This window comes from Leucopleurus acutus (genome assembly GCF_964270905.1).
Source record: "Leucopleurus acutus genome assembly, chromosome: 5".
Classification (NCBI taxonomy): domain Eukaryota; kingdom Metazoa; phylum Chordata; class Mammalia; order Artiodactyla; family Delphinidae; genus Leucopleurus; species Leucopleurus acutus.
The window spans coordinates 8,326,804-8,348,991 of NC_139147.1; the positions used below are offsets into that span (position 1 = coordinate 8,326,804).

The 22,188-nt window shown below is 44.2% G+C and overlaps 1 protein-coding gene across 1 annotated transcript; it reads right to left on the bottom strand.

The window, feature by feature from the left end:
• Window positions 1-10,631: 10,631 nt before the first annotated feature.
• Window positions 10,632-20,038, bottom strand: RIPPLY3 (ripply transcriptional repressor 3; the record flags this gene model as incomplete). The annotated part of the gene is made up of 4 exons (XM_082839428.1): window positions 10,632-10,941; window positions 14,395-14,462; window positions 19,042-19,108; window positions 19,935-20,038. The coding sequence occupies 4 exons, from the start codon at window positions 20,036-20,038 to the stop codon at window positions 10,632-10,634; spliced, it is 549 nt and encodes a 182-aa protein (XP_082695554.1).
• Between the last annotated feature and the right edge of the window lie 2,150 nt (window positions 20,039-22,188).

Here is a 22,188-nt window from a genome sequence, read left to right on the forward strand (position 1 = left end):
TATTTAGGAAATTTCTGCGTTTAGGAATGTTTACTCTTAAATCACTTCAAGTGGCTTTCAAGATTTTAGCAAAATAAAATGATTTATACTCAAACTAACTCTACACATACCCTATGACCCAGGGACCATTCCTAAATATCTACGCATCAGAAATGTACACACTCATGTACAAAAGGCATATACAAAAAGGTACCTAGCTGCCTTGTTCATAATAGCCTGCAAACTGGAAGCAACACAAAAGTCTATCGACAATAGAATGGCTAAATAAGTAGTGATATATTCCTGCAATAGAATACCATAGAACAACTGGTGACTCTTAGGTGGAGTAAAAGAAACCAGACACAAATGAGCACATACTGTATGATTCCATTTGTATAAAGTAAAAGTAGGCAAAACGAATCCATGGTATTTGAAATCCGAATAGTGGTTACCTTTGGGGTAGAGAGTGAGCGTGGTAGCTGGAAGGGGGCATAACAGGGACAGCTGGGGTGGTGGTAATCTTCTAGTGCTTAACTTGGCTGGAGTTTTAAGGGTGTGCTGTCTTTTAAAATTCATCAAGCGCTTATTATTTGCTCACTTTTCTGTATACAGTATATGTTGATTAGAAATGTATTATTTATTTATTTATTTTTGGCTGCGTTGGGTCTTCGTTGTCGTGCACGGGCTTCTCATTGCAGTCGCTTCTCTTGTTGCGGAGCACGGGCTCTAGGCACACAGGCTTCAGTAGTTGTGGCACACGGGCTCAGTAGCTGTGGCTCACGGGCTCTAGAGCGCAGTCTCAGTAGTTGTGACACATGGGCTTAGTTGCTCTGCGGCATGTGGGATCTTCCCAGACCAGGGCTTGAACCCATGTCCCCTGCATTGGCAGGCGGATTCTTAACCCCTGCACCACCAGGGAAGCCCAGAAATGTTTTGTTTTGGGGGGGTTTTTTTGCAGTATGCGGGCCTCTCACTGTTGTGGCCTCTCCCGTTGCGGAGCACAGGCTCCGGACGCGTAGGCTCAGCGGCCATGGCTCACGGGCCCAGCCGCTCCGCGGCATGTGGGATCTTCCCGGACCGGGGCACGAAACGGCGTCCCCTGCATCGGCAGGTGGACTCTCAACCACTGTGCCACCAGGGAAGCCCCAGAAATGTATTTTTAAATAAACATTTAAAAATATCTCTAATGATCCACATGGTAGCTGCAACTATTGCTAGGGACCGGCATAGTGTTGTAGAAAACTATGTAAAACTTCTGAATTCGCAGGTGTACTGTTTGATGTACCTGGAGAGACCCCAAATTATGTCAGTTGTGACCGTTATTCTTTGGTATTATTGATAACTGAAGTCTTACACCTCACTTAAATCAGGGTACTGGCCAGACTACGTTATTCAATAACATAATCTGGGTGTTTAAAGTAATTTAAGAGACTTTTAGAAATATCTAGCCTGATGATGACCTGGATCTCAGCAGCCGGTCTTCCCGTCATGTCTTACTCTGGAATTGAAGTCATCATCCTAAAAGCACACCTGAGACCTCTTTACCTTTATGTGATGGATGGCTCAGAGGTCACTGCAAGTGTGCAGAAGACAGGAACCTTGATAAACCCAGAAGCATCAAAAGCTAAGAGTGCCAAAGAAGAAACCAAAGGATTTCTTCAGAACTTTTTTTTTTTTTACTTTTTAAAATGTAAATTCTGTCATGCCACAAAAAGATTGTATTATTCCTTTAGTGGTTCAGTGGCTAAAGAAGAAGATACAAATATTGTTATAATAGATGAGTTTAAGCTTTTTTAAACAAATTTATTGGGGTGTAATTTATATACTATAGAGTCACACATTGGCACTGAACAATTCAATGATTTTAGTGAATTTTTAGAAATGTGAAACAATCATCATCATCCAGTTTCAGAACATTGCTACCACTTCTAAAAGTTCCTTGTGCCCATTTATAGTTAATCCATGTTCCCACTGCCAACACAAAGCAACCAATTCTGCTTTCTGTTACTATAAATTTGCATTTTCTTATATAAACGGAATCATACGGTGTAATCTGTTGTATCTTGTTTCTTTCACTTAGCATGATGTTTTCAAGGTCCATTCATGTTTCAGCATGTATTAAAACTTCACTGCACTCCTTTTATGGCTGAATAATATCCCATTACACGGATATCTCACATTTTATTTATCCGTTCACCAGCTGATAGATATTTGGATTGTTTCCAGTTTGGAATTATTATGACTAAAGCTGCTATGAACATTCATGTACAAGGCTTTGAGTGGACAGAAGTGTTCATTTCTCCTGGGCAGATTCCTAGGAGGGGAATTCCTGGGTTGTATGGTAAAGTTATGTTTAACTTTTTAATGAAAACGCTAAACTGTTTTCCAAACTGTTAGTTAGCTATTTTACATTCCCCCCAGGGACGTATGAGGGTTCCAGTTTCTCCACATCCCTGGCAACATTTGTTATTATCTGTCTTTTAAAAATTGTAACCATTCTTGGACATCATCGAAGTCTACAAATAATAAATGCTGGAGAGGGTGTGGAGGAAAGGAAACCGTCCTACACTGTTGATGGGAATGTAAATTGGTGCAGCCACTATGGAGAATAGTATGCAGGTTCCTTAAAAAACTAAAAATAGAGTTACCACATGATCCAGCAATTCCACTCCTGGGCATATATCCAGAAAAGATGAAAAGTCTAATTTGAAAAGATACGTGCACCTCAGTGTTCACAGCAGCACTATTTACAATAGCTAAGAAGCTATTGTAAAAATAGCTATTGTAAAGCTATTGTAAAAAGCTAAGCAATGAAAAAAAAAAAAAAAGCTAAGCAATGGAAGCAACCTAAGTGTCCATCAAGGGAGGAATGGATAAACAAGGTGTGGTATATATACATACAATGGAATATTACTCAGCCATAAGAAAGAATGGCATATTGCCATTTGCCGCAACATGGATGGACCTGGAGATTATCATACTAAGTGAAGTAAAACAGAGAAAGACAAATATTATATGATACACTCATATGTGGAATCTAAAAAATAATACAAATGAACTTATTTATGAAACAGAAACAGACTCAGACATAGAAAACAAATTTACGGTTATCAAAGGGGAAGGGGGGATGGGAAAAATTAGGAGTATGGGATTAACAAATACAAACTACTATATATAAAACAGGTAACCAACAAAGACCTACTGGACAATGCAGGGAACTATATTCAATATCTTGTAATATGTATAATGGAAAAGAATCTGAAAAAGAATACATACATATATATATAGAGAGAGATATAACTGAATCACTTTGCTGTACACCTAAAACTAGCATGATATTGTAAATCAACTATAGTTCAATTTTTTAAAAATTTTAATCCTTCTAATAGGTACATGACAGTATCTCATTGTGGTTTTAATCTGCATTTCTGTAATGACTAATGACATTGAGCATCTTTTTGAAATATCTAAAACTATAAAATAAAATCTGCTTGTAAGGATTACCATATAATGATATAATAGAATATTAAAATAATACTGTATTTTAGACTTGCCCAGCAACCTCTCAGCCAAATTATTATTATTATTTTTATTTTTTTTTTTTTTCTGCGGTACGCGGGCCTCCCACCGCTGCGGCCTCTCCCGTCGCGGAGCACAGGCTCCGACGCGCAGGCTCAGCGGCCATGGCTCACGGGCCTAGCCGCTCCGCGGCATGTGGGATCTTCCCAGACTGGGGCACGAACCCGTGTCCCCTGCATCGGCAGGCGGACTCTCAACCACTGCGCCACCAGGGAAGCCCCAAATTATTTTTATAAACATCCATCATTTTCATAATCATCATGAAAAATCACCTATTTATGCATTGGTCTTTCACAAGTAATTCTTCAAAAATGAGTCATGCAGACATGACTCATGCCCTGCAGGAAAGTAGAAAATTCTCCCTCTAATATTTCTATACAAGGTACTTTTTCTCTTATTTAGATATATCATCTTCCTGTCACAGGAAAAAAGGTGATAAAAATAAACTGCTCAAACAAAAACCCCCGAGCCACAGCTACTGAGCCCATGTGCCACAACTACTGAAGCCCGCTCTCCGAGAGCCCCCTGCTCTGCAACAAGAGAAGCCACCGCAATGAGAAGCCTGTGCACCGCAATGAAGAGTAGCCCCTGCTCACCTCAACTAGAAAAAGCCCACGCGCAGCAACGAAGACCCAACAAAGCCAAAAATCAAACAAAAAAGCCATCATAGGGATTTTTTTTTTTTTTTTTGGTAAATAAATGGAAAACGAGAGTGCGTCCAATAGGGAACAGTGGAGACTGTGGAGAATTGAAGAGGACAAGGTTGTTCAACTGGGGCAGTTGTGACTCAACACCAGCTGATTGGTTCCACATGGGAACTCAGGCAAGTGTTGCCAGAGATTCAGGTTTTTAAAGGGAAATTCCCTGGGAATTTCCTGGTGGTCCAGTGGTTAGGATTTGGAGCTTTCACTGCCGTGGCCCAGGTTCCATCCCTGGTCGGGGAACTAAGATCCCATAAGCCACAGGGCGTGGCCAAAAAAAAGTAACAAAAAAAGAGAAATTCCCTGATCAGGCCCGTGTGAAAGGAAAATAAAGACTTTTGAAGAGCAATCTTCTCTCTCTCCTCTGGTTTGCTTTAAGATGTACATAAGCCAGTGGTAGCCTCCTGACTCCAGAAAGGTTAGACAGTGCAGTTAATCTTATAAAAATAAGAACTTTCAAATAGGGAACTTTTGCAAGCCTTTGTCATCATATGAGGAGTGACTCCAACAGTATTTCAAACTAAACAGAAGTTAGCAGCTATCTTTTTGGCAAAGCACTGGACTGTCAAACTGAAAAGATTTTTACGTTTTTCTGACCTTTTTGTAGGCTAACTGATTGTTAGAAATATGCCAGTTAGCAAATATTTTAACAAGACAAACACACAAAAAAAGTTGTTTCTTTGATGCAGAGATTGTGGTTTTTTTTGGCCTCACCAGGCAGCATGTGGAATGTTAGTTCCTGGACCAGGGATGGGATGGAACCCGCGCCCCATGCATTGGAAGTGCAGAGTCTTAATTAACCACTGGACCACCAGCGAAGTCCCCACAGATGATATTCTTAAAAATGAGTGAAAAAGGGTTAAATCAAAAGAAACTCATGCTGTGAAGAAGAGCCTTGTGAAAATAGGTGTTTGGAATTGTTTCTACCATTAGGTGAGTTTTCTGCTGAAATTGATGTTACTTTTAAAAAACCCCACAAAGTCTGTATACCTTCAGACAAAAAAACAAAAACATTTAAAATGTTTTACGACTTCCCTGGTGGCACAATCGTTAAGAATCTACCTGCCAATGCAGGGGACACGGGTTCGAGCTCTGGTCCAGGAAGATCCCACGTGCCACGGAGCAACTAAGCCCTTGTGCCACAACTACTGAACCTGCGTGCCACAACTACTGAAGCCCGCGTGTCTAGAGCCCATGCTCCACAAGAGAAGCCACCGCAATGAGAAGCCCGCGCACCGAAACAAAGAGTTGCCCCCAATGGCCGCAACTAGAGAAAGCCCGCGCGCAGCAACGAAGACCCAACACAGCCAAAAACAAATAAAGAAGTAAATAAACTTCTAAAAATAAGTAAACAAAATGTTTTAAAATCTTCCCAGAAGTGGCTAAAACATAAATATATTATGTAGCCAAATAAAAATACGAAATGCAACATCTGTTGGTTCAAAAAACAACAAATTGACAAAAAGGATCGTGGAAATTTACTCATCAAACTTCAACAAAATCTTCTGCAAAATAGGCGGATGGGACTGAAAACAAATATTGTGATTTATTAAGTGCATAATGTGCCTCTTTCATGTGACTCTATGCTTCTCTGTGAGATAAATTAAATATTAAATTATATTTAATATATAATAAATACATGAGAGCAAAAATATTTAAAATTAATTAAAATTATGTTTACAATGATTATTTGATATGTGTATTATCCTTTAAAATATGTAGTGTGTATATCTTAACAATGTGTAAAACTATTAGTCTGATAGTATGTGATCATATGAAATTGCTATTTTTGTAGGTCAGAACAATGGAACATCAGCAATTTCAAATGACTCAACATAAGGTAGAGTTTATAAGTGAATACATGTTCAGGTGCAGGCTCAAGTTTTTTTTTGGTTTTTTTTTTTGCTTTTAGGCCTTGTTCTTATATTTTATATATTTTAACTTTTTCATTGAAGTACAGTTAACTTACAATGTGTTAGTTTCAGGTGTAGAGCAAAGTGATTCAGATATAGATATATAGATATAGATATATATTTCTTTTGCAGATCCTTTTCCATTATAGGTTATTACAAGATACTGAGTATAGGGTCTTCCCTGGTGGTGCAGTGGTTAAGAATCCGCCTGCTAATGCAGGGGACACCGGTTCGAGCCCTGGTCCAGGAAGATCCCACATGCTGTAGAGCGACTAAACCCATGCGCCACAACTACTGAGCCTGAGCTCTAGAGTCTGCAAGCCACAACTACTGAACCCATGTGCCACAACTACTGAAGCCCACGTGCCTAGAGCCCGTGCTCCGCAGCAAGAGAAGCCACCGCAATGAGAAGCCCACGCACCGCAACGAAGAGTAGCCCCCGGGGCTTCCCTGGTGGCGCAGTGGTTGAGAATCTGCCTGCTAATGCAGGGGACACGGGTTCGAGCCCTGGTCTGGGAGGATCCCACATGCCGTGGAGCAACTAGGCCCGTGAGCCACAACTACTGAGCCTGCGTGTCTGGAGCCTGTGCTCCACAACAAGAGAGACCGCGATAGTGAGAGGCCCGCGCACCGTGATGAAGAGTGGCCCCCGCTTGCCACAACTAGAGAAAGCCCTTGCACAGAAACGAAGACCCAACGCAGCAAAAATAAATTAATTAATTAAGAAACTCCTGCCTCCAACAACAACAAAAAAGAGTAGCCCCCGCTTGCCGCAACTAGAGAGAAAGCCAGTGCAGCAAGACCCAACGCAGCCAAAAGTAAATAAATATAGAAATACACATATTAAAAAAAAGGTATTGAGTATAGTGCTATGCAGTAGGTCCTTGTTGTTTACCTATTTTATATATAGCAATGTGTATATGTTAATCCCAAACTCCTAATTTATCTCCCCCGCCTCAATATTTTTTCAATGATAGGGATACGTGATCAAAAATGGGGAGCTCGCTCAGGTTTGAGCCCTTACACAGCAGACCCACGTCACCACAGTCACCAGCAAGAACACAGGAGCCCCGCGTGCACCATCTCCCACGTCACAAATGCCTCTCTCACAGGACCTGTGATGCCGTCACCACCGTGCCTAAAAGGTCTCATTTTCCTTATTTGCATTAAGCTGGCCACATTCTAAGTAATTTAAGGGAAGTCTACCACGCAGCACATTTAAAATTCTGGTGCCATCCGCATGCGGGCAAGGTTTGGTTTCTTCATGGTAAACTGGTGACTGGGCCAGATCTTTTTTCTCATTAGAACTGATTTATTAAGAAAACAAAACAAAGCCAAATGCGATGACTTAAGTTCCATCCCAAGCATCACAGGAAGGGAGAGTAAGGGTAAGACTTCTAGTGTTTTTGTTAAAAATCCAGCAAAAGAGGAGGCCATCTTAAATCCTTTCTGAAACAGGCCCAGTAAGAGTTGTTTTTAAGTTTGGAAAAAGGTACTTTGAACAATAAATGAAACAATACAACTAAACAATAAAAATATTTTTAAAAGAAAAACAAAGAATTTTTTTGCTCAAATGGGAATTTTACTCAGTTAATTATATGCAAATAAACTTATTGATCAATCCCTTTCCTTTAAGTTCACTGTAATGTGTCAAATGGATGACATCTCCTACTGCCCAAGTCATGGACACCTGGATGAAGAACAAATAACTTCCCTCCCTCCTTCCTTCCTTCCTTTCTTCCTTTCTTCCTTTCTTTCTTTCTCTTTCTCTCTTTCTTTCTTTTTTAGTTGAACTATAGTGATTTACAATGTGTTATTTTCAGGTGCACAGCAAATGATTTTATATATATATATATATATATATATATATATATACATACATACATTCTTTTTTAGATTCTTTTCCCTTATAGGTTATTACAAAATATTGAGTAGAGTTCCCTGACCCATACAGTAGGTCCTTGTTGGTTATCTATTTTATATATAGTAGTGTGAATATGTTAATCCCAACCCCCTAATTTATCTCTCTGCCTTTACTCATTTGGTAACCATAAGTTTGGGGTTTGGGTTTTTTTTTTTTAATTTTTGGCTGCATTGGGTCTTCGTTGCTGCGAGCTGGCTTTCTCTAGTTGCGGCGAGCAGGGGCTACTCTTTGTTGTGGTGCGCGGGCTGCTCACTGCAGTGGCTTCTCTGTTGCAGAGCACAGGCTCTAGGTAGTCGGGCTCAGTAGTTGTGGCGCACGGGCTTAGCTGCTCCACGGCATGTGGGATCTTCCCGGACCAGAGCTCAAACCTGTGTTCCCCTGCACTGGTAGGCAGATTCTTAACCACTGCGCCACCAGGGAAGTCCCCATAAGTTTGTTTTCTACAACTGAAAAAACTTTTAAAGAAAAAATGTTAAAAGAAAAAATTCTAAAAAGTATTTTTTAAGGGATAGAGCAATAATAATAATAAAAATAATTGAGGGACTTCCCTGGTGGTGCAGGAGATAAGACTCCACGCTCCCAATACATGGGGGCCTGACTATGATCCCTGGTCAGGGAACTAGATCCCACATGCCGCAACCAAGAGTTGGCACAACCAAATAAATACATATTTTTAGGGACTTCCCTGGTGGCACAGTGGTTAAGAATCCACCTGCCGATGCAGGGGACACGGGTTCGAGCCCCGGTCCGGGAAGGTCCCACATGCCACAGAGCAACTAAGCTCGTGCGCCACAACTACTGAGCCTGTGCTCCAGGGCCCATGAGCCACAACTACTGAAGCCCACGTGCCACAACAACTGAAGCCTGCGCGCCTAGAGCCTGTGCTCCACAACAAGAGAAGCCACAGCAATGAGGAGCCCACACACCGCAACGAAGAGTGGCCCCCACTCGCCGCAACTAGAGAAGGCCCGTGTGCAGCAACAAAGACCCAACACAGCCAAAAATAAATAATAAATAAATTTTTTTAAAAAAATAGTAAATAAATATTTTAAAAAATATATTGATATCGGCTACCTTTGGACAGAGAAAGGGGAAGACAGGAGAGGGCTACTTTGCAACATATATCAATACTTTTCTATAATGTTTGGGTTGTTGGAATATTTGCATGTATTACTCCTATTTTTTATTTTATTTTATTTTATTTTCTGGCCATGGTGCGCAGCTTGTGGGCTCTTAGTTCCCCAATCAGGGATTGAACCCGTGCCCTTGGCAGTGAAAGCGCTGACTCCTAACCACTGGACCGCCAGGGAATTCCCTCCTATTTTTTAAAAAAATATTTATTTATTTATTTTTGGCTGTGCCAGGTGTTAGTTGCGGCATGCAGGATCTTTCGTTGCAGTGCTTGGGCTCAGTAGTTGTGGCTCCTGGGCTTAGTTGCCCCAGGGCATGTGGGACTGTAGTTCCCTGACCAAGGATCCAACCTGGGCCCCCTGCATTGGACGGTGGATTCTTAACCCCTGGACCACCAGGGAAGTCCCCCTCCTATTTTTTAATATTAATGGATTTTTCAGAGCATTGAGCTTATAGGCCATTTTGCTTTCATTTTTATACTTTTCTACATTCTTAAAAAAACAGAAATATAAAGAGTTAAATATAGAAAAATCCTAACAAACTTAAAAACTTTAAAGGAGGCACTAATTGAATCTAAAATGTCAAACAAAAAAGATGATTATCAAACGGTTTTGTCTCTCAAAATATTTATTTCAAGTAGAAACTGGGAAGACAACAACATGAAAAATAGTTAAGTAAAAAACCTTGACAAATACACTCATTTGGTCCTCAAAATATAAAAAGCTGAAAATGATATTACATTTGGTACTTTGATTGAAAACAGTGTTACTCTAGACAAGTAATAAGCCCAAAGTGGTCCCCAGCTAAGAGTTAAAGCTCGTCTCTCTATCCATACACACAGTGCTTAGACAAGCATCATATATGTTTTTATCCAGAATGGTTCCCCCCACAGATCCTTATCTTTTTATTTTTGTTACTTTTATGGAAATTATTCAGTGTGTTTGTTTTTTATAAATAAACTTTTTTTCAGAATGTCACTAAGCAACCACATCGGCCTCGGACAAAATCTGGATCATTTTTACAAAAGTGGAAAAAGCCAAATAAAGGGTCTCAGGTTAAGTGAGAGGCGAGGGTGGGTTATTAATCTATATGGAATAATTTGTCGTTTGATCAGCACGGTGACATTGCCGAACGTGCTTTGAAAGTTGGCCCCTCCTGATAACAGCCCATATGGATGCAAACCTCTTGGACCTAGAATCCTTTCTCAAAGGTACAAATGAGGCACAGAGAATCACTAGGAGAAGGGACAAGTACAAGCTGAGTCCTCGCCACGAGCGGCGTGCTGGCCAAAGTCAAGTCCTCGTACATGCAAAGTGTGTTGAAACGCAAGGTGTCCTGGCGCGGCTGTCCCCAAGGGTTGTCCCCAGGGCACATGTGAGGTGGGTCTGGTGCAGGAGAGACAGACTACTTGGATGAGGGGCACGCAGCATCCTCCAGAGAGTCAGGGTAGGGGAGCGGACCCTTACCACCGAGGCCACCGCAGCCTCTGGGGCGCCATCCTGGGTTTGTCAGCCGGTCTCTGCCCTTTCCTCCCGGGCTGTCCTGCGCCTCCTGGCGCCGCAGGTCGGAGGGCTGGACCTCTGGGTCGTGCTCCTCGTCTGAATTGGACTCATCGTTGTAGAAGTGAATGGTGGCTTGCACGGGGAAGCTGGCCAGCACCTTCTCCCCAGAACTCTGCAGATACTCTTGACGCTTAGAAATGGGTAAATAAAGTCTAATATTTAAGAAACAAATACACCATTAATCAACCTGAAAACAGTCTTAAACTGCATCTAGAGGACCCTTTTCCCTAGAAGCAGCTAAGCCCCAATCTTCCCTCCTGATTTTGCCTTCACTGTGCACAGTGGGTTTTTTTTTTTTTTAAGTCACCAGAACACAAAACTGTGGGCAGATGGGGGGACCTGGTAGTGAACCCCACACTAGGTCAGAATTGAGCTGTAAGCTGGGTGAGCAGATCAATTTAGACCAACACAGGGAGAAGGGTGTGCTTCCACAAAGGTAAAAGGGTAGGAAAACATTGAGTTCCAAAGTTAAGAGGCTCTCTCTGATCGAACAAAGGACCTGATTCATCCTGGATAATATATGTCCTATTCAGGGGATGCCTCACTCCCCTCTGACCACCACCCCCCCCCACCACAGAGGGAACGTCATGACTTTGGAGGAAACTTGACCCTGAAACCCTGGTCTAGAGAAGTGGCTAATCTTTCTGAATGTTGCCATAGTAAATGTCACCTGTAGGGGTGCATCCCTCACTTTGGCAGAACAGAAAATGGCAACCCTGGCAATTTTTCTAGAAGAGAGAGAGGGAGAGGGAGAAAGAGAGTGGGGGGGGGGGGAGGGAAGGGAAGGAAAGAAGGAAGAAAAGGAATATATAGAATTTGGAACCTCTACATCCAGGTTTTGTGAATTTAGGATTCCAGTTATACATGGAAAGTATTTTAAATGTCCCACTGTCCCCATAATCTCTTCTTGTAGCTTTGACTTACTAATTGTTTGCGTTTTCCCCTGTGATCTTATAAAGGAACTGAGAGGGATTACCCATCGATCATTGCTTGTTTGCAAAGCTGATTTCAATTCCCCCCTTTTTGGACGGAGGAGAAAAGGGAGAGAAAACACCTTACTATAAATAATGTAGGGCGATTTTTAACTTTCTAAGATTTCCAATAGTTGATGGTTCTCAACCCTCAGGGGACCTTCAGCAATGTTTGGAGTCAACTTTAGTTATCCCAACTGAAGGGCAGCTACTGTCATTTAGTGTGTAGAAGCCAGGGATGCGCTAAACACCCCACAATGCCCAGGACAGCCCCACAACAAAGAATTATCCACTCCAGTCAACTATATCTCAATTTTTTAAAATTAGCCAGTCCGAAGCTTCAGTAGTGCCGAGACTGAGAAACTCTGCGACAGAGAGAATGCACATCTATGTAAATCTAGGACAGCATAGTTTAGTGGTTGGCCATGTTAAAAATTAGGTGTCATGCTGAGGTATTTACAAGTGAGTGTGTAGGATGTCTGGGATTTGCTTTAAACTATTCTAACAACAAATCTTTGGGAGAGATGATAAGCACGATCAGATCCTGAGAACACTGATAATTATTGAGGCTGGTGATGCACAGGGGGGTTCACTATATCATTCTCCCCATTTTTGTGTATAAAAAGATAAAATTTTGTAATAAAGATAAAGTTATGTATTCAGCCCGCAACGCACAGTTACACAGGTGCAGATCACACATCAGTCACTGCATTTTCAATGAATCAAAAGTCAGGGCACAGCAGAGTCTGTGAGGCAGGCCCGGGGGCAGGTGTGAAGGTGAAGGCTCATGGGGCATGAAGGAGGGGGTGGCTCCCAACCCCAGCCCACATTGGGGTCACCTGGGAAACCTGTAAAAATACAGATACCCGCACTTTTCCCCAGCACCCCCAGGGGAATCGCCCCGCCCCACCTCCCGCCTGCATTTGTAAAGCTTCCCCAGTGATTTCATGAAGATTGAAGACCACTGATGTGAAACACTAGGAAAACTTCCTTTTTCCAAAAATCACCCTTTGATCAGTTTGAGGGGCTCTAATTTTCATCTCTGGCAATTAGTATCCTTGAGTCTTATTAAAGCTTCTAGTCTTCCAGGACAACCAGGGGAAAAGTACTCTGATGAGAGGTGACAGCGTAGGCTAGGTTTATTTTGGTGAAGGAAATGACACCTGGAAAGAGACAGGCTGAGAGAGATAGGAGAAAAACAGACATAGAGAAACAGATAAAAGTCCAGTGCATGAACCACTTGCCCAAAATGCATGAAATGTAAGAGGGATATAGGGAATTCCCTGGTGGTCCAGTGGTTAGGATTCCGCACTTCCAGTGCAGGGGACACAAGTTTGATCCCTGGTCAGGGAACCAAGTGGCGTGGCCAAGAAACAAACAAAAAAGAGGGATACAGCAGTGAGGGTCCTGATCACCGCCAAGACCCGGACCATGAAAGAACTACTCAGAGGCCAGAGGATCCAACCGTGGTACAGTATCCATCCAGTCCCTCATTTACTTCACATCTACATTTAGGGGGTCTACTTTGCACTAGGCAGTACATTAACTTATATCCTCGGAGAAAAATAGAAATATACCTAAATATCTAAGTAAATAAGCTGATATGCGTATATAATTCATATGCAATTAAATTTAACACAAGGCAGAATATGGTATAAAAAAGAGGTATAAACAAGTATAAAGAAAAGAGGCCAATTCCAACTTGCAAATGAAACACTGAATGAATGAATAAATGAATAGATTCTAGAAATCCAACAAAATATCCTTGAAGTTCCTTAGGATAATCATAACTAAATAATGTTGGAGAATATACTGAATTATTTTCCATTTTTTGAAAATGTATACACTTGAAGACACTGAAGTGTATTAATGCTTATATTTAAAGGAAATAATATAGTCCGGCAGAGGGTGCCTTATGTGGAAGGTAGCCTTAATCGTTTTTTCAAGATTATTATGGACTGAAAAACATTATTCTGAAATGTCATAGATTTATCTTCAAAAATTATAAATTATCTTTAGAGGATAATTATACACATGTGTACTTTTTTTTTTTTTTTTTGCGGTGTGCGGGCCTCTCAGTGTTGTGGCCTCTCCCATTGCGGAGCACAGGCTACGGACACGCAGGCTCAGCGGCCATGGCTCACGGGCCCAACGGCTCCGCGGCATGTGGGATCCTCCCGGACCAGGGCACGAACCCGTGTCCCCTGCATCGGCAGGTGGACTCTCAACCACTGCGCCACCAGGGAAGCCCCACATGTGTACTTTTAAACTGTATTGTAATTCACACATTAATTTGTCCCACATAGGAACATCTACACTGAGAATCATTACACTTTTTCAGGTCAACATTCTTTAAAAATTATTTTAGCTTGCTTTATGTTATTAACTAGTTAATTATTATGATTGCAAATGAGCTTATATTCTCTTTCTTAAAGGTATGAAGTGAGTGGATACTGGCCAAATAATTTATACACATAAGCATTTTGCTATGTTTGTATCAATTAACATAAGAACCATAAAATACACCCATTTTAAAATCATATCTTGTAAACCTTTAGAAATGTTACATAAAAATAAAAATAATAATTTTAAAAAAGGAAACAATACATTTCTTACAGTGAAGTCAGATATTACCTTACAGGATGCTGAAACCCAAAGGCCCCCTTCGATCCAAAGGTTTGTTGGTCACACCCAGGCTCAAGCTGTAAAGACAGACACATACAAACACAGACACAGTCAAGAAGCCTCTGAAAGCAGCATCCTGAAGTTTTTAAAAATAAAATCTAAGTAGCCTGCACTTGTGTCAGTTCCAATTTTAGAGATAGTTTAAACACCTTAACAGTATTTGATAAGCTCCTCTCCCTCTTACTGTTGTCATGATATCCCGGGCCCTGTGAGGGATCCCAAGGTGGAAGGATGAGTCGGACACAGTCCCCCAGTTCATGCATTTTAAATCTAATGAGGAAAGACACACATAGAGGCAAATAACTACATTACAAAGCACCATACAGTAAGATGCTAACTATTCTAAACAAGGAAGAGGATCAGGAAAGGGTTCATGGGGGCCTTGGCAGAGACATCAGTGGCACTTGGGTATGCAGTTCTGGGCCCATTCCTAGTGGAGCAGAGCATCAAATTCTGAGGGGCGGGAAAATAGAGAGCACAGCGTGGAAAGGTGGAGCCCAGCGTGGAATGAATGAGAGACTGCATTGGTAAAAGGGCTCAACAGGAAGCTAAGTCCAGACACTGAACAACTTGAATACCCACTACTGAGTCTAAGTTTCATTCTGGAGACAGGATTCAAGACCATTACTGACTTTGAGCTGGGAATTCAACAATCAGATCTGCATTTTAAGGATCATGGTGGCTGCTGGGAGCAGTGCATAGCATAGACTGGTGAGCTAAGGGCTTGGAGGCACCTGACAAGAGGTGGTTTGAACTCAAGTAACACCAACCAGAAGGGAAAGGAAAGACAGATTCCAAGGACATTTGGTAGCATCCAAAAGGGCAGAGACCACTTGCTGGGGGCCCTGAATAGCCAAAGCAATCTTGAGAAAGAAGGAGAAGCTTGAGGCATTGCACTTCTTGATTTCAAACTATATTACAAAGCTATAGGAATCAAAACAGTATGGTATTGGCCTAAATACAGACACATAGATCAATGGAACAGAATAGTGAGCCCAGAAATAAACTTATGCATGTATATCGTCAATTAATTTATGACAAGGGAGACAAAAATATACAATGGGGAAAGGACAGTCTCTTCAAAAAATGGTCTTGAGAAAACTGAACAGCCACATGCAAAAGAATGAAACTGGGCCCCTATCTTACACCATACACAAAAAAAAGACTGGATTAAAAATCTGAATGTAAGACCTCAAACCATGAGCCTCCTTGAAATTTTACCAGGCTTATTTTTATAATATGCTATGGTAAGCTAAGGGAAAGAATGACGGTCTTTGGAACAAAATCTTTTCCATAATGAAGTTCACTCTTTGGTGTCTCCAAGAAATCACATCTGTATTAAGCTCTGTTCATAATTATAAAGTATCTCTAACTGCTCAGACTCACTCTACCACCATAAGCAATCCTGGGCTGTCAGTGGCAATTTTCCACCCTGTGATGGGAGAGGATATAATAGACAATGCAAGCCTTGGTGGACGCCTAAAGGCAGCGGTGGCTAGTATGGAGTAATAGCTTCCTTCAAGTGATTAATTCTAACCAGACTCTGGGAAACACATAGCACACTTTTATAAACTCTGTAAACTTTACCCCACAAACATACACAGATTTTAAAATTTCATATCTCAAATATCCTCCTCTTAAACGTCCTTTTCTGATGACTTAAACGTCTAAATATTCACACTCTGATAATTCAGGGTAACAAAAATGTACACAAGGTACACACTGTGTTAAAGGGATGTGCGACAGGGCTGAACAGCTACGAAACCAAAATGCCACAGACAGCACCTTCCCTTTGCACCCAGAGAGGTGAAAGCTTTCCTTGGGGGAGGGGGGGAGGGGCCTCAGGACACACGGACAGGGAGCTGTTGAAGAACGTAACTGTGCTTTAGCTGAAGGACGTCAAACAAGAACACCCCGCCGTCCAACAATGCATGAGCTCCACAGAAGCTCCTGACAGGGTCCCGGGAACAGTGAGCAGCCGCCGAACATGGGGGGGGGAGGTAGGGGGGTAATTGTTTAGCCACAGCGGGGCTCACATGTGATGTGTGTATCACATCACATTTTTATGGCATTTGTACCGAAACCTTCTGATTCTCTCAGAATACATGTTTCCAAGTGTCTCTACCAAGAAAAAAAAAGGGGGGGGGGATGTTTGTGCGAAAGAAGAGATACAAGAGAGACTTTTGTGAGGATCTCTCTGTGTTCTCTCCACACATGCCTCTGACTCTGGTAAAGCTACGATGCAGGGGGGCGGGGGTGGTGGTTGGATGAATTGGGAGATTGGGATTGACATGTATACACTGATGTGTATAAAATTCATGAGTAATAAGAACCTGCTGTATAAAAAAATTAAATTAAATTAAAAAAAAAAAGCTACGATACAGGAAGCCTGGAAGATGGAAGGACGCGCAGGAGAACACAGTTCCTTACATGCCCTAGAAATCGTCTCCCTTGCAGGCTTGGGCCGTCATTCATTTTTTCCCAGGCACGGGAGGGAGACAGCTCCCAAGCGGTGGTACCAGGGGAACCAAATGAGCGAGGGTGACCCTACTGCTCAGGACACAGGGTCTTGAGACTTTCCCTCGAATTTAGATTGTATTCTTTTTTTTTTTTTTTGCGGTACGCGGGCCTCTCACTGTTGTGGCCTCTCCCGTTGCGGAGCACAGGCTCCGGACGCGCAGGCTCAGCGGCCATGGCTCACGGGCCCAGCCGCTCCGCAGCATGTGGGATCCTCCCGGACCGGGGCACGAACCCGTGTCCCCTGCATCGGCAGGCGGACTCTCAACCACTGCACCACCAGGGAAGCCCTATAGTATTCTAACTGTGATCTGCTCGCCTGCAATTGTGGTACAGGTCACTAGGCAGTAATCCCTCACCCCTCACCCACACCATTCCCGACCAATGACATTTCTCGAGAAATACACAACAGAGCTCAGGAGCCGAGGAGTTCTCCTGCTTTGTCGGCAGAGGGCGCTGCTGAGCAAGAAGCCGTCCCTCCCCGCGCCGGGCTGCCCTCCCCAGGCTGGGGCTCCGGGGAACCGAGCGCGATACTCCGGGTCTGCAGTCGTCCGCAGCTGACCGCTCTGCCCGGCAGATCGGGGTCTGCAAAGAGCTGGCCAGGGGGGAAGCCCGGCAGCGAGCTCTACAGCCCCCATGAACACCCACTCTCCACCCCGGCCCCCGAACAAATCCATGAACGCAACTGCTTGATCCGTTGTGCCTCGCTGATGATCAACAGAAAGTTGTCATAGCTTAACATTTTTCTGCGAGTAATCTTCATTTTTCTCACAAATGGCCTTCTCATAATAATAGGAAAAAAAAAAAGACTACCTTACGTTAGAAAGTGTGCTGTATTTTCATTCTTGCAAAGGGAGAGGCTATACAAACACTTCATTTAAAAGAAAATTGGATAATTTTTTCTCCCAAACACCTTTTAAATTTATGTTTAAGAACTTAAGTTTGAATGCAAAAGAAGGAATTACTTCCCATTATTTAGATATTGTATGTAACAATAATTTGCGCTAAAAAATAATATTCCTTGTTAATTTAATATAATTTGATTTGCTTCACTCTTTAAATAATAGTGACCGAATTAAAACTCTCATTATTCAGACTCATTTAATAAAAGAGTCAATTTCAAAATGCATGAAAGGTCTGAACCTGAGTTTCTTATCATACTAAAAATAACTGCACAATGCCACAGGTGTAACCTAATGGTCCTTCCCAGCCCAATTAACTCCAGCATTTTAAAAGTCATCAATTTATATTTTAAAATATAACAAAGGACAGGCAAATTCTATGAAAGTAAGTCATTACTCCAGTAAGTATAAAACAATTTCGTTACCAATGCAGGAGACAAAAGAATAGTGGTGGTGATTAATCTTCACCCACAAAGCCCTCAGCTGGAGTGTGTTTGCTCAGACAACATGACTTACCCCAGGAGTGCTTGCAGACAGGGCCCAGAGAGCTTCAGAAAGGGCCAGTCGGCGGGTGGGGACTTTTAACCACACCTTCCGGGCACCCGAGACAGGACTCTGCCCGTATTTACTCTGTGGCACCAGCCCAGGGCTAATGGCACACTCAGCTTTTCTCTAAGATGAGGGGGACCGAGACAGACTTCTCTCTTCTACCTGCCGGTTAGCAGGAAAAACCCCAACATGGGGGAATTCCACTGGTGGCCCAGTGGTTAAGACTCGCCACTTTCACTACCGTGGCACGGGAGGGGTTCAATTCCTGGTCAGGGAACTGAGATCCCTCAAGCTCCGAGGTGCGGCCAATAAATAAAAATAAATAAATAAAAGAAGAAGAAAAAACCCACCATGGAAGAAATCTCTTATAATGCCCTTGAAACAGTTCTGCCATAGTGGCTTTGCTTTTCAAGAAAGGAGAAGAAAGCAAGAGCCAATCTGCATATGACTCAGATATGATCAACACCTAGCTGGCCAGGCTGCTACCCCCAGACCCCAAGGCACCTCTGCATTAGATGACCAAGGGAGGGACTGGCCGAGGAGGCCTTTCATGGTCCCTTTATTTTAGGGATGGTGCCACTTCCTGGCTGAACTGGTTGATACCTACAGTGCCCACACTTAACCTTACCTCGCTTCCAGTTCTGGTGGGGTCAGCATCCTGGGGGGTCAGGGTCCAAGGTCTCCATGGTGTTTGGCTGGAAGGACACGGACCAAGAGTGAACCCCAGCATTTTCTGCTTTTAAAGTTAGATCATAAGAGTTAACATTCTTATAATTTCTAATGTCTGCCTAAGAGTCACTGGACACACCAGAATGTTCTCTCAAGTTCTCAGTCTGTGCCATTTGCGTTTTTCTCCTGCCACATTCTCAGTTCTCTGCCTTCACTGGGCTTTTTGAGAAATCCCAAATATGATACACATCATTATTTGAGGAATTTCTCTTCCCAGCCTGGCAGGATTCTTCCATTCAGACTCCCCGCGGTAACTGGCTACTTTGTTGCTCATTAATTTCTGACTGCACAGAGATGAGTCTACAGAGTTTTACGATGCAAAAAGCGGGAATGTGTTTCTCCTCTCTGGCTGCCTGGCCACCCAGGCCCTTCCACAACTCCCCTGCTAATTTGATTTTAACTTTACTACCTTAAAAAAGGCTGGTGCCCGTGACAGCGAACGCTGAGTCCCACGCACAGGGCAAACAAAGAATGTCACCAAGAGTGTGACAGTCAACGTGACGCGACCCCCTGCAGGGTTCACTGAGGGGCCCCCGAAGACTTAACCGATCCCAGCCCGGTGGGTTTCAGATCTAGAAGCCGAAGCTTTGGCCCATTGCCGGGCACCTCCTGGGCCTCCGCACTTCAGAACTGTGCTCTGGAGCCGAGAAGATTCTGCGTCCCTGACTCTGGCTAAGGAACTTTCTCTGCGTCGCGTCGGGCTCCAGGGCTCCGCCTGGCTTCGGGGGCTCAGCGCGGCCGGAGCATCCTGCCTGCGCTCCCCGCACCGACGCGCCGTGGGGACACCCTCACCTCTCGGGCCCGCGCAGCGGTGGTGGTCCCCGTGGACCGTCCCCGGGGCAGTGACAGACGCGTCCCCGCGCCTCCCGGGCTCCAGCCGCTGCCTCGGATCTCATGGTGCCCTCGGAGCCCGCGCCCCTCCAGCGGCGCCCGCGACCGCCCGCGCCTTTAACCGCTCAGGCGAGGGCGCTCACCTACCCGCGCTCTCGGCGCCAGGTTTAAAAACGGGGGCGGGGCGGGGAGGGGACACGGGAAACCCGGGAGAGGGTAGGGAGGGCACCGGAGAAGCTCCGGGAGGGGACAAGCAAAGCTCCAGGAGGGAGCGCCGCGGGGGGGAGGGGACGAGGTCAAGAAGGGGAATTGGGAAGCCCTGGTCAAGGGTGTGGAGGGAACAAAGGAAATCCAGGCATAATCGCCAGGAGCGGGGGCGAGGAAGCTCGGGGAGGGGACGGCGGGAAGTGACACAGAAAGCCTTGGAGAGGAGGGCACAGGGGGCAGGGGTCTTGGGCGGTGGAGTCGGGGGGCGCTCCCTTGCCCAGGGGCCTCCCGCGCCCGGTGCTGGAGAGGAGGGATCCCTGGGTTCCTCCCGACCCTCTGGGGTCTCCGCGTCCCTCGGGTTACTTATTCCTGCATCTAGGTCTCCAGATTTGCGGGAAATCTCACGTCCACGACTTTTAAAGCGGCCGCGGGGTTTGGGGGGCGGTTACTGAAGCCTGTGGACCCGCCCTGCCTGCGGTGCTGAACCGTGGGCGCCCGGAAGCCCCGACCGCGATGCCCAAAGCGGCTGTGGGGCTGCAGCAACGCATCCAGGCGGTGGAAGGTGGCGGAGAGAGCTCTCCAGATGAGAGCACCCTTCCCAGCGACGGAGGCCTTGGAAAAGGATGTGGCTTTCTCCGAGGGTGGGTGCGATTTTCCTCTGTGCCCCGGGGCCGGCACAGAAAGCGCCTTGGATGAGCCGGGATGGCGCGCGTGCCCTGGGAATACCTAGCCGGGCTGCAGGGCTCGCGGGGGCGCAGCTGTCTTGGTCCCCAGCGCTCGGGCAGGGTGGGAGGAGTTTCATTAGTAGAGCCCGGCGGCAGAACCCTGAAGGCGGCCGGCCTGGACTCGGGCCCCTCGCTTAAGTACGATCTGCTGCCCAGTGCCCCACTGACGCCGCGTCGAAGAACGCGAGCTTACTTTATGTGACTTACGGTAATGGAATTTTTTAAAAAATTAAAGAACTTCAGACATTAAAATGTTTCCACATTTTTTTTCCCGTTTAAGAGCAACAAGTTATGGCTTCCCTGGTGGCGCAATGGTTAAGAATCCGCCTGCCAATGCAGGAGACACGGGTTCAAGCCCTGGCCCGAGAAGATCCCACATGCCGCGGAGCAACTAAGCCCGAGAGCGACAGCTACTGAGCCTGCGCTGTAGATCCCGCGGGTCACAGCTACTGAAGCCCGTGCGCCAAAATTACCGAAACCTGTGAGCCTAGAACCCGAACTCCGCAACAAGAGAAGCCACCGCAATGAGAAGCCCGTGCACTGCAATGAAGAGGAGCCCCCGCTCGTCGCAACTAGAGAAAGCCCGCGCGCAGCAACGAAGACCCAGCGCAGCCAAAAAAATAAATTAAATAAATAAATAAATAAAAATTTTTAAGTTGTGTAAAAAAAAAAGGAGGGTGGGAGGGAGACCCAAGAGGGAGGAGGTATGGAGATATATGTATATGTATAGCTGATTCACTTTGTTGTAAAGCAGAAACTAACACACCATTGTAAAGCAATTAGACTCCAATAAAGATGCTAAAACAAAAAAGAGCAACAGGTTATGACAATAATGAAACCTTATTAAAGGCGAAGGGAGGAATTAATTTTAAAACTAAAATTTCACACAATGATTTTAAAAGACACTGAGTATAAGGGCATGGGGGAGGGGAGGCAAAGAACATTAACAGACAACATTGCAACAATAAGATACCATATTTAATCTACCAACAGAGAAAGGATTTTATAAAGGGACAATTGGCAACCGGTGCGGGTAACTTCAAACGAGAGTCGGGAATGCAACTGGGGTACTTTCAGAAAGGTATGACAACTTACATCACATGCCTTAAAAATATTCACCTGTTTGGCCCAGTAACTCTACTTCTGTGTCTATATTAAAGATGTATTCAAGATGGGGATGAAGCCATATTTAATTACAGAAAGGTGTCCATTATAGTGTTTTTTATGATGTTGAAAAGTAAGTCCAAAATATGACAATGATTAAATAGATGATAGTGTAATAT